The sequence below is a fragment of the Mirounga angustirostris genome, unplaced genomic scaffold (genome assembly GCF_029215605.1).
Source record: "Mirounga angustirostris isolate CCGP_5_RB_7025 unplaced genomic scaffold, mMirAng1.0.hap1 SCAF_3, whole genome shotgun sequence".
NCBI classification, from domain to species: domain Eukaryota; kingdom Metazoa; phylum Chordata; class Mammalia; order Carnivora; family Phocidae; genus Mirounga; species Mirounga angustirostris.
Window position 1 is genome coordinate 14,959,040 of NW_026991711.1, and position 12,091 is coordinate 14,971,130.

The 12,091-nt window shown below is 47.1% G+C and overlaps 1 protein-coding gene across 4 annotated transcripts in view; it reads left to right on the plus strand.

Annotated features, from left to right (window-relative positions):
* The first annotated feature begins 7,954 nt into the window (after positions 1-7,954).
* The window catches only part of DZIP1 (DAZ interacting zinc finger protein 1), a 49,586-nt gene continuing 45,449 nt past the window's right edge, over positions 7,955-12,091 (plus strand). For 3 of the 4 annotated variants that reach the window (XM_045869604.3, XM_045869606.3, XM_054506390.2), the window contains exons 1-5: positions 7,955-8,221; positions 8,885-8,982; positions 9,359-9,572; positions 10,330-10,558; positions 10,666-11,223. In XM_045869604.3, coding sequence (XP_045725560.1) covers positions 10,523-10,558; positions 10,666-11,223 — 594 coding nt within the window. In that variant the 5' untranslated portion in view covers positions 7,955-8,221; positions 8,885-8,982; positions 9,359-9,572; positions 10,330-10,522. The remainder of the gene's footprint in view (positions 8,222-8,884; positions 8,983-9,358; positions 9,573-10,329; positions 10,559-10,665; positions 11,224-12,091) is intronic. The other variant, XM_064585947.1, reaches the window with a different exon arrangement.

Sequence of the window (12,091 nt, forward strand, 5' to 3'; positions counted from 1 at the left end):
CACTTGTTTTTCCTAACTTTTTATTTTGACATAATTTAAATTATGTCACACTTAAATGTTACACAGATACGCTCCCCTTCCTCCATGCAGTGACCCCGGATTGAGGGTGACTGTGGGGACTGCAGCATCCATCTTCAGCCACAAGGAGGCAGGACACATCTAAAGTTGCAGAGAGCGGGGAGAAGCTGGGTGCCTGATAACTTCATGGAGCTGGTATACAGACCCACACTGCCTCCTTCTGGACTTCCTTTATTATTTTTTAACGTTTTTATTTAAATTCCAGTTAGTTAACATACAGTGTACTATTGGTTTCAGGTGCACAATATAGTGATTGAACACTTCCATACAACACCTTAAGCTGTTTAACATACAACACCTTTAAATGAGACAAATTTATACAGGTACCCCGACCCCACCGCCTTCTCAAAAGTTCATGATATGCCACTTCACTTTTACAAAAGACCAACATTAGTACCTGTTTACTCTAACCAAAAGAAATCGGAAGAGGATTTTCTCTTTTATGAGAAAAAAAGCAAAAATAGCATTCAGCGGGGCACCTGGGTGGCTCAGTCGTTAAGCGTCTGCTTTCGGCTCAGGTCATGATCCCAGAGTCCTGAGATCAAGCCCCGGCATCGGCATCGGGCTCCCTGCTCAGCAGGAAGCCTCCTTCTCCCTCACCCACTCCCCTGCTTGTGTTCCCTCTCTCACTGTCTCTCTCTCTGTCAAATAAATAAATAAAATCTAAAAAAAAAAAAAAAAAGCATTCAGCATGTGTTTTGCAGTAGTGAGCACCATCAGCTCCAAGAGTGATGTCACCAAGTCCCTTCCCCAGGAGCTACACTCAGCATCGCAGCCCCAAGCCACCAGCGCTTTGAAAGGTGTCTCTGAGCATTGGCGCTTTATCTCGGTTTATTTTGTGCATCCATTAGCAAGATGTGTCCTAAGGTATCAGAAAAGCCTAAGGAGAGGTAAATTTTGGGGTCTGGGAGTGCTCAAAACAGTTTGCATATAAATTAATGTAATTGCTTCTTCGCTTTACATCATTTCGGCTTACAGAAGATTTTATAGGAATGCCCTATTTTCAGATATTGGGGGGAACCTATATCCTATTCTAAAGAGTTACAAAGATAGTACAAAATAACCTCATGTACCCTTCATCCAGAGGGCCTGATTTACCACTTTTGGTTTCTCAGTCTCTCTCAGATTTTAAGAGCCAATATGCGACTTGGCTATTTTGCCAGAAGAAAAGCATGTCCCAGAAAGGGGCTGCTTCTTTTGTCTGGGTCCTGTAAGGAGACCACTTGTCAAAGCCACAGCAAACATACAACTGATGGAAAACATTAACAATAGACTTTTCTATCATAAATATGATATTTGGGGGATTGTTTGATACTTCAGCATAATCTGGTGAAAGCCAACTGATACAATTTCTGGTTGCCAGCCACTCTGGTACTTCTAGACTGTGTATTGGTTCCTGTAAGTCATCTTGCCCTTTGGAATACAAACTTGACATGTGCTTGAGAGAGAGAAGGACTGGCTTCCACAAGGAACAGGGCCAAGGAACAAAACCAGCTTCTGAACCCTGCCTCCCCTTACTATTCCAGGTGAAGGTAAAATTAGAAGGCGGGAGAACAAGAAAGAAGGAAACACCAAGCAACAGCATATATCCCTAAAAGAATGGGAAAATTCCTATGAATGTATTTGGTTTTCTATCCTTTTCTTTCTTTTTTTTTAAAGATTTTATTTATTTATTTTTATTTATTTATTTATTTAGGGAGAGAACTCAAGTGGGGGGAGGGAGAGGGAGGGGGAAAGAATCTCAAGCAGACTCTTCGGGGAGCCCAGAGCCCAACATGGGGCTTGGCGTCGGGCTCAAACTCAAGACCCTGAGATCATGACCAGAGCCAAAACCAAGAGTCAGACACTCAACCAACTGAGCCACCCAGGAGACCCTTCTGTCCTTTTCTAAGCAACAGTGACTGTCCTGTCTTGAGCTGGTTAGGATCCTAGTATCTGGACGAAGGAAGCTAAGACCCCAGAATCTAGACAAAGAATCTGTAAGTGAAGAGGATGTACCTCCCTGAGACAAAAATCCAAATTATTCAAAGGGATGTAAAGGTGCTATCCTTTGTTCTGTGATACCTGCATCTTCAAATCTTGACTCTTCAGTTTAGGGAGAGAGAATGTTTTGAAGAAAAGCAGCAGGATACCTTTCCTAAAATAAAGGTCATAGAGCTGGGTGATAAAGGGGAGAGTTGGTGCTGTTCATATTAGACAACTGTTTGTATTAGACATGTTAATCTTCTGCTTGGAATATCTTCCTTTTGGGGAGTTTCCCTCTCCTTTCTGTGCAGTTGTGTTGAGTGCTGGACTACTGACTGTATCTCAATCACAGTGCATCACCACCATGACCCACTCTAGGTCCATCCCATTCCCTCTCACAGGAATTGGAATCTGGAGTGGGATTCCAAAGGGCTGGAGGAAGAAGGGTCTGGAGAACTCTGGAGCTCACCTGGTTACTGTCCTTCATGAAGCCTAATTGATTTCTCCTTTGGTAATGTGAGCTATCCACTATCCTGCCAGTCACCCCAACCCTTTACCTTAACGGAATCAGTTTCTGTTATTGACAAGCAAAGAACCTTAATTAACATGGAAATTGGTGCCAGAAAATTGGCATCCTTGGGGAAATGTTGGGTGTTTGGAATGAGTTATTTGGCTAATAGGAGGCAAAAGAATCTGAAGCTCCATTAACACTCACGGGCCCAGTTCTTTCACTAAGGTTGGGGCTCTGGGAGCCTAGTAGTTGTTGCACTGACCAATTTAAATGATGAAGAATGGCAGACAACCAGGCATCATGGTTGTTTTCCACCCAACATATAACTTAAAACAGGAGAAGGAGATCAAATCTCAAAATTTCACCTTTGTGATATTCCAGTTTTTTCTGTGACTTTGAGAAACAAACAAACAAACAACAACAACAAAAACCAAAAGTGATTCCTATCTAAAGCTATAAGGCCAAGGATGTACAAACCAAACCCAGAAACTGATTTTGTGAGTTGGGTTCGCAAGTCTTTCTAAGTCTTTCATACGAAGGTTGGAGAAGTGATCAGAAGGCAGTGCATCCTGGCAAATGGAAAAGGCAACATTTAAGAGGACCTGTAAGACTGAATGCAGTACATCTCAAAGATGCACTGGTCCCCAGACCAGTGGCATTGGCATCCCCTGGGAACTTGTTAGAAATGTAAATTTTCAGGGCGCCTGGGTGGCTCACTCTGTCCAGTGTCTGCCTTTGGCTCAGGTCATAATCTCAGTGTCCTGGGATTGAGCACTGCCTTGGGCTCTCTGCTCAGCGGGGAGTCTGCTTCTCCTTCTCCCTCTGTGATCTCTCTCGCTCTTGCTCAAATAAATAAAAATAAAATCTTAAAAGAAATGCAAATTTTCCAGCTCTACCCCAGACCTACTAAATCAGCAACTCTAGGGGTAGGTACAGTTCTGGGGTTTGGCATGTCCTCCAGAGGATGCTGATGAAAGTTTGAGAGGAACTGACATAAAGGAACTGAAGACCTCGAACCATCCTGAAATAACTCCTCACCCTGCTTTCTTTGGCCGAGGACACTTTGCCACCTTTGCATGTGAGAACTAATAATTTCCCTCAGAAGCCAAGTCACACTGTTGCTAGGGCAACCAGCTACATTTCTCATGGCCTTGGTAGGGGGAGGGGAGGCAATCCCGAATATTGGTACATCAGAGTTAGAAGCCTAGAAGAAGTTGTAGAAATTCGCTAACTTACAGCCCCCCAAATTGGGAGAATGTGGGAATAGACTTTGAGGTTGCTAGATCAGGAGCAGGGTCCCTATAGTCTATCTGGCAGAATGTGTAGATATGGGCACCTCCCAGAGATTGTGTATTCAGAGTATAACAAGTTGGGGAAAGACTGTCCAACGTAAATGTGCACTGAATCTCGTCCCACAACAAGTTATATCCCAAAAGTCAGAAATCCCTTACCAAGTATAAAGGAAGGAATTCAGACACTCGAGGAAGAGGGAATAAGGAATTGGATAGATGATGCTCACAGAGTCCAGGCACATCTTGACCACACCTTTGATATAAACTTTCATTTTAGTAACGAAAAGTATAGGTTAAGGGGTATCAGTATGGCTTGATGGCAGGAAGGTGAAGCTGCTCTGGATAGTTTAAGCAGTAAGATAATTGCACCCAACTAGACGCTTGCAAAATCACTGAAAGAGACGGGGGCAGTGTGTGGGGCGGGGGCAGCACCAGAGCTGTGAAGTTCTGGAGTTTGATCCTCTGATAAGAAGAAAAGCCACCACTGTCTCAACCGCCCCTTGACAGTGCTGAAAGTTGTGATTAGACACGCTTAGGTCAGCGGCTGCCGTTACCTACTGACGCTCGGATCTGCATGGCCTTGTCTGCCAGCAAAAACAGCAGCAGGAAAATAGCTTCTGTCTCACGTCTCTCTTTGAGGTCATTCAAGAGTATGTCTAGGGCGCCTGGGTGGCTCAGTTGGTTAAGCGACTGCCTTCGGCTCAGGTCATGATCCTGGAGTCCCGGGATCGAGTCCCGCATCGGGCTCCCTGCTCGGCGGGGAGTCTGCTTCTCCCTCTGACCCTCCTCCCTCTCATGCTCTCTGTCTCTCATTCTCTCTGTCTCAAATAAATTAAAAAAAAAAAAAAAAATCTTTAAAAAAAAGAGTATGTCTAATCACGATGGACTCTGAAAAACAAACTGAGGGTTCTAGAGGGGAGGGGGTGGGAGGATGGGTTAGCCTGGTGGTGGGTATTGAGGAGGGCACGTTCTGCATGGAGCACTGGGTGTTATGCACAAACAATGAATCATGGAACACTTCATCTAGAACTAATGATGTAATGTATGGGGATTAACATAAGAATTAAAAAAAAAAAAAGAATATGTCTAATCAGCAGAAACCAATTTGCTTCCAGAATATGAGCTGGAAAGGAGTTGGGGAAGCATGGTTTTTCACTTCCCAGCCTCAGCAGAGCAGGAAGATACATTCAAGGAAGGGGCATGAAGGGAAAGTGAACTCATTCTGTACCCATCTCCCATGAGAAGCGACAGCTCTGTACAAAAAGCCTTCTCTAGACTCGGAATGCTGGGTGCGAGAGCCGTCACTGGGATGGACTCCCAGATCTCAGGGGCAGGGGCAGGGGGAGCTCAAGATGCATGTGCCCACGTAGAAGCTGCTAACCACCAGAGGTAAACGGAGCTTGGTTATTCTAGCAGACAGCACCGTGGCCAGGGTAATCAGGTTCCAGTAAAAATAGCCCGACTCTCGTGAGTATCCGGTTGTGATAAATGAATCAGGCTCCAAAGTGCAGCATGTCCGGAAACCATAAGTCCTTATTTGACTTTTTAAAAAATATTTTATTTATTTATTTAACAGAGAGACACAGTGAGAGAGGGAACACAAGCAGGGGGAGTGGGAGAGGGAGAAGCAGGCTTCCCGCTGAGCGGGGCTCGATGCGGGGCTTGATCCCAGGACCCTGGAATCATGACCTGAGCCGAAGGCAGATGCATAACGACTGAGCCATGCAGGCGCCCCCGTCCTTATTTGATTTCCACCCCACCACAAAGGCCAGGACTGAGCCACCTTCCTCGACAGTTAGGTTTGGGTTTTGTTTTTGTTTTTAACCTATCTTCCAGATCCGTGTTAGTTCAAGGCAATAATACATTTGTGGTTCAATTGAATTGTAAGTTGAAATTGCTACCAGGCCATTTGACTGCTCAGGCCACCAGGAGCCACCAAAGGGAGGAATGGGTTGCTGTGGTGGGTTCAGAATATGGGCTCGAAATCCCTGATGCTTTCTCCCTTCAAAAGGCAAACCTAAGGGCTATCCCCCTTGGGTGTGAGTCAAAGTGACTCGATTCTAACCAGCAAATCTCCCTCTAAGCCCTACCTGTACTGCATCTCACAAATGTTGATAAGTTCTTTTTTTATTTAGTTCCAAATTAAATTTTTCTCTTGAGATTTCTTCTTTGAGCCATGTATTATATAGAAGTGTGTTGTTTAATCTCCAAATATCTTGAAATTTTCCAGCTATCTTTCTCCTATTGATTTCTAGTTTAATTCTGTTATCTGAGAACATATTTTGTATGATTTCTATTTTTTTACATTTGTTAAGGTGTGTTTGATGGCCCAGAATGTGGCCTATCTTCCTGAATGTTCCATGTGAGTTTGAGAAGAACATGTATTCTTCTGTTGTTGGATGGAGCAGAGTTAACCATTGAACAACACGGGTTTGAACAGCGGGTCCATTTATACACTGATTTTTTTTTTTTTTAACAAATACAGGGCAGTACTATAAATGTTTTTTCTCTTATGATTTTCTTTTTTTTAATTTTTTAAAAATTTTTAAAAAATATTTTATTTATTTGACAGAGAGAGAGCATAAGCAGGGGGAGGCAGAGGGAGAGGGAGAAGCAGGCTCTCCGCTGAGCAGGAAGCCCGATGCGGGGCTCCATCCCAGGACCCTGGGATCATGACCTGAGCTGAAGGCAGACGCTTAACCAACTGAGCCACCCAGGCGCCCCTAAATAGTTGCGTAAAATTGAATTATTTAATTATCATAGCCACTTCCTGCTGGGCTGTGCTAATTGGTATAAGAGATTTGAAAGGATCGAGAATGTATGATTGCTGCTGTGCTAAGCCAAAGTCAACCAGTTCATTTCTTCCAACTCTGCATATATGGGGTAATGTACCGACAGTAGGGAATCAGGGATACAAGTAACTCAAATGGTATATCATCAAATAATGTTAAACATCATCCTACACACACACACACACACACACACACACACACACACACACTCACACATACCACAAAGGGCTACAGAGTATAGACTTTGCAAAGCAATGGCCTTTCTACTTCATAATGCCTGAAAATTCTACCGAGAGATCTTTACCCATTCTACTTTAGAGGATTCTTACAGGATCTTGGATTCACTTTCAAATTGAAGCATTTTAAAATTCAACAAATTAAAAAATCTTAGCAAGGCTGTCCTAGGCCTAATGATTTCAAGTAAAAACTAAAGAAAGGAATTCACATAAATCCTTATTAAGCCATTACTATGTTTGAAGCCCTGTGCTAAATAAAGTATGGTACAAAGTTGATTTGGTCAGGGAGAAGCACAAGGAAAAGCATTTTAGGTTAACATCTTACCATCCAGCAAAGATTCTGTAGTTAACTCCTTTCTAAGTGAAGAACAGACACTAACATTTTGCACTCAATGCACTCAAATTCCTCAATCTAGGTCAATCTCATGGTTGTTAAAATGATATATGCATACTTTCTGGATTACTCCTTATATTAAAATACTGAATTTTGCCCAATTGTCAGACCAAGTGTTCCAGTTTTAGGTTAAAAATATAGTCACACTACTCTTGTCCCACGGCATCTCCTCTCCCCCCGCCACTGTCAAACTTTCTACCAACAAAGAACCGTGCTTTGCGACCTAAAGTGGACATAACCGAAAGACGCGGAAACCTACGTGGGTTTAATCCTTGCGTGCTTGCATGCAGAGTCCCTAATCCCGTTTTCCACGTCACTCAAACGCAGAGCTGCATCAGAAAGCCTCTTCAAGGTTCCTTGCATCTGCAGACTTCTGCGATTAGAATGCATCTCTTCTTGGGAGAAAATTCACATAAAGCACCCATAGTAAATTAGGTAGCTGAGGGCCAGACCAACCGCAGGGTTGAACTGAATCTGGTTTCTCTTTGAAAAGCCTTCCCGGGGAGAACATCCCACGCCAGCAACAGAGCGCGCCCCGGCACCACGTGTCTGCACCGACAGCCGGATTGGCGGAGCGCATTTTAGCGCTGCGGTCTAGACGCGCACAGTCCCGCCCAGCTGCCAGAGGAGCGGGGACGCAGAGAGGAGAGGCCGGAGGGAGGTCGCAGAGGGGAGGGGGGGCGGGAGGGGGGTGGGGGATTCCCGAGGAGCCCGCGGACCCGGAGTCTGGGAGGGCCCGAACGGCGCCAGGCCCGCCGCGCCACAACTTGCCCAAACCAGACAAGCTTCATCCTGCGCCCTGGAAGAAGGAGCCGGCCCGCCGCTTCCCGCTCGGCTGCTCCTCGGCCTCGGTGGGCCCCGCCTGCGCCAGCAGCGCTTCTGGGGTCTGGGTCCCCAGCGTCGCCCCCGTCCTCCTGCAGCGCCCGGCGCCCGCCAAGGAGCGCGCAGCTGGGGTGAGCCGAGGAGTCCTTGGGAGCCCGCGGCAGACTCGGCATCTCGGTGCCGGCGTAGCCAGGGCCTCCTCCCGCTTCCCCCGATCGCTAGCCGAGGCACTGCAGACCCCGCTGGCGTGGCTGCGGTAGCCCCCCACTCCCCCTTTTCCCTTCTAACGGACAGTGGGGGGGCCTCACTGGAGCCCGTGTAATCCGGCCTTTGTCTTTGCGGGTTCGGGGGCCCACCCGGCAGTGCGCCCGGGACTGGAGGCGCCGCGCCGGGCTGCAGCCCAGCCCCAGGATGGGGGGCGGAGGGAACGGGAAAGCGTGCCCCCTTCTTTCCTGTTCCGGCCATCTTGGGGCCGAGATTCCGCCAAGGGGCAAGGATGGCCCGCAGCGCGGCTCTCTGCGCCCAGAGTGGCGGCAGCGAACGTAGATGGGCGCTTCAGCCCCGCGCACCTCCTCCGACCGCAGTGCGGGCGCGCGGAGAGCCACCCCCCGCGTTCAGCTCCAAGGGCCTGGGCCCAGAGCATGGGTGAATCCCCCTCACACGCCGGAGACACAGAGAACAGGAGAGATACGGGCTGACATTTACTTAACTAAACGCCGAATTCATTCAATCATTCTTTATCCACGTGTCCATTTGGCAAATTCTCAACCCTCTCTGGGCCTGACCTTTGCCAGGTGCTGAGGACATAACGGTGAGCAAGAGAAATCACGGCCCTTGTTCCCGCTGATCCTGCAGCCCAGTGGATGGAGCCCACAGTCCACAGACCTGCCAGGTCGGTATCCTGACGTCCTTTAAACAGGCTGGGAAACTGAGGCCTGGGGCTGACATAACTGGTTCTAGGTCAAGCAGCAAGTAAATGGAAGAATCAAACTTTGAACCTAGGTCTGTAAGTCTTTTATGCCAGGTGCAGTGAACCGTTAATGGTTTTTTTCTTTTTATTTTCCCCAAAGGCCCATTAAAAGTTATTTGGATGTACAGTTTATATGAAGTCATATGATGTGCATTCTCTATTTCCTGGATGCTTTTATATGGGTTGCTTTCTAGTTCACAGTATCTGGAAAGTGCTAAAAATATTTGACATTACAACTTTGCTTTAAGTTACTCTGAACTGTATTTTCCTTTCTTCTATTCACATGTCTGGCTGTTAGGAAAGAAAAAAAATTTCCTGATGGTTGTTCCAAGCAGGGACTCCCCCGTGGATTGAGGAATGTGTGGCTTTTCCTCAGCTCATTGATCTCTGTGGTAGCCACAGGCAGCACCCAAAGGACCCCAAGAATGAGAGGCCTGTGGTCTGCAAGTTGCTGCTAGAGATATTTTAGCCTCTCCAGATAACAGAATGCAACTGCCACACAAGTTCCTAAGGTAAACACCAGGGCCCTCTAAAACTTGATGGTACAAAGCTGATGGGTAAAGTTCCCCTCCATATAATTTTTTTTTTTTAACCTTCACATTTTGAGAATGTATTCTTTTGGAAAGACAAGTCAAGTATTACTGTTTGGGGAAATTCTTTGATTTGTACTTCTATCAGTATCTTATATTTAGGTAGGCAACTCACAGAGGAAGAAAGACTCCATTTAAAAAAAAGGGTCTTGGGTGTAAGAAATTGAGAAAACCTGCCACCAAATATAATGAGCCTTGCCACTAATTTCATTTTTTAAGCAATTTCATTGAGGTATAATAGACAAATGCACCCTTCATTTTCAATGTGCAATTGGATAATTTTTGATAAATGTATATACCAGGTAATCAACAAACAGCACAATCAAAATACAGAACATACCTGTTATACCGCAAAAGTGTCTTTCTGCCCCTTTGCTGCCAATTCCCCTCCATCCCATTTAATTTTACAGTTTTGTTGCTGAACGATTTTTAAGTTGTGTGTATAAGATGAGGATGAATAGGCATTTCTAATCGCAAAACCTAAGGCGAGGACAGGAGTGAATAACCGGAGGCTGGCAGCTGGGACCGAAAGTGCCGGGGGGATGTGGCTCTCTACGCCTTAGGGACATGGAGTGTCAGCCCCAGAGCCAGGGAGGGTAGTGGCCCAGAGAACCAGCGCCCAGGAGATGCCCTCTCCGGGTGGACGCGCCCGCCCACGAGGTCTTCTCTGGTCCCGCAGGGCCCTGGGCGCACGCTGACCGCTCCCGGGCAGGCGCGCCCTTCGCTCCAGGTCCAGGCGGGGGCGCTGCCATAGCAACGGCCTGGACGCCCCGACCTTAGGCCGCCGCCGCCGGAGACCCTGCCATCGCCCGCTCCCGAGGGGTGGGGCGGCGGCGGCCCGGGCAGGGTAGACGGGACTGCCCGCTCCTCGGATGCCAGCGGAGGCGGCGGATTTGCTTCCAAGCATGGTAAGAGCGGGGAGATCGGGCTGCCTGGGGATGCGGGGCTGGCGGCGGCCGCGACTCCCCGGGACTCCCAGCTCCCCCACCATCGCCACGCTGTCTCCTTCCCGCAGCCCTTCCAGAAGCACGTCTACTACCCGCTCGCCAGCAGCCTGGAGGGTCCCGACGGCCCCGCAGCTGCCTCGGCCGCGCGATCCGCGATGGCCAGTGCCCCCCACAGCGCGGCGTCGGGCCCCCTGCCCTTCTTCCAGTTCCGGCCGCGGCTGGAGAGCGTGGACTGGCGGCGGCTGAGCGCCATCGACGTGGACAAGGTGGCGGGGGCCGTGGACGTGCTGACGCTGCAGGAGAACATCATGAACATCACCTTCTGCAAGCTGGAGGACGAGAAGTGCCCGCACTGCCAGTCGGGGGTGGACCCGGTGCTGCTGAAGCTCATCCGCCTGGCGCAGCTCACCATCGAGTACCTGCTGCACTCCCAGGAGTTCCTCACGTCGCAGTTGCACAACCTGGAGGAGCGCCTCCGCCTGAGTATGGCCGAGGGTGAGCAGAACAAGAAGCTCCTCGCCAAGCAGGCTGGGGAGATTAAGTTACTCAGGGAAGAGTGTAAACGCAGGAAAAAGATGATCTCGACCCAGCAGCTGATGATCGAGGCCAAAGCCAGCTATTACCAGGTGGGACCCTGCGTTGTGATTCTAATTCATAATCCAGTAAAACTTTTGGTCCCCACCAGCCAGGATATCCAGAATCCTTTCCTAGATCACTGCTCCGCCCCCCCCCCCCCCGCCTTTTTTCCCAATAGTTAAGCAAAAATGGTCATTGTAACCAACAGGTGACATGGTTCATCACCTTCCATAGAGGACCACAGGATTAATAATTAATAATTAAACAGTGTCCGCAGTGCTTCACTGAAGCCATCTAAATGCTGGTTGTTCAAGAAACCACGTCCTTCTCCGCGTGATGTAATGAAAAATAAACCATGTACAAATTGTTGAGGTCTGCCCCAGATGATGTAGTATGATTAAATTTGTGGGGGTTTTATTTCAAAATATTTTCAGACTTACATAAAGGTTGTAAGAATAGTGCAAAGAACTTCATAAACCCCTCACCCAGATTCTCCAGTTATTAAATTTGCCACATTTCATTTATTTCCTCAGTCTCTATATACGTACTATTATTTTTGAACCATTTGACAGTAAGTTTCAGACTCCTGAATATTTCAGTGTGTACATTTCCTAAGAACAAGAACACTGCCTAAGATAACAATATTAGTGATATAGGACAACAGTGTGTTTTAATTGAACAGGTAGTATTTAAAATATATTTTATTACTAAAACAACAGTATTTAAAAAAATTAAAACCTCTTGCTTTTCTGCTTTTAATCTCTATTATGGGTTAGACATTGAGCTCAAGATAAATATTGTAATTTTTGAGTATAACAGATCAATGTACTTATTTTTTTAATGATTAGAGTATCAACAATGTTTGATAAAGATAAAGATATCTTTGATAAAGATATTAAAGTAAGCAACAGGCTGACA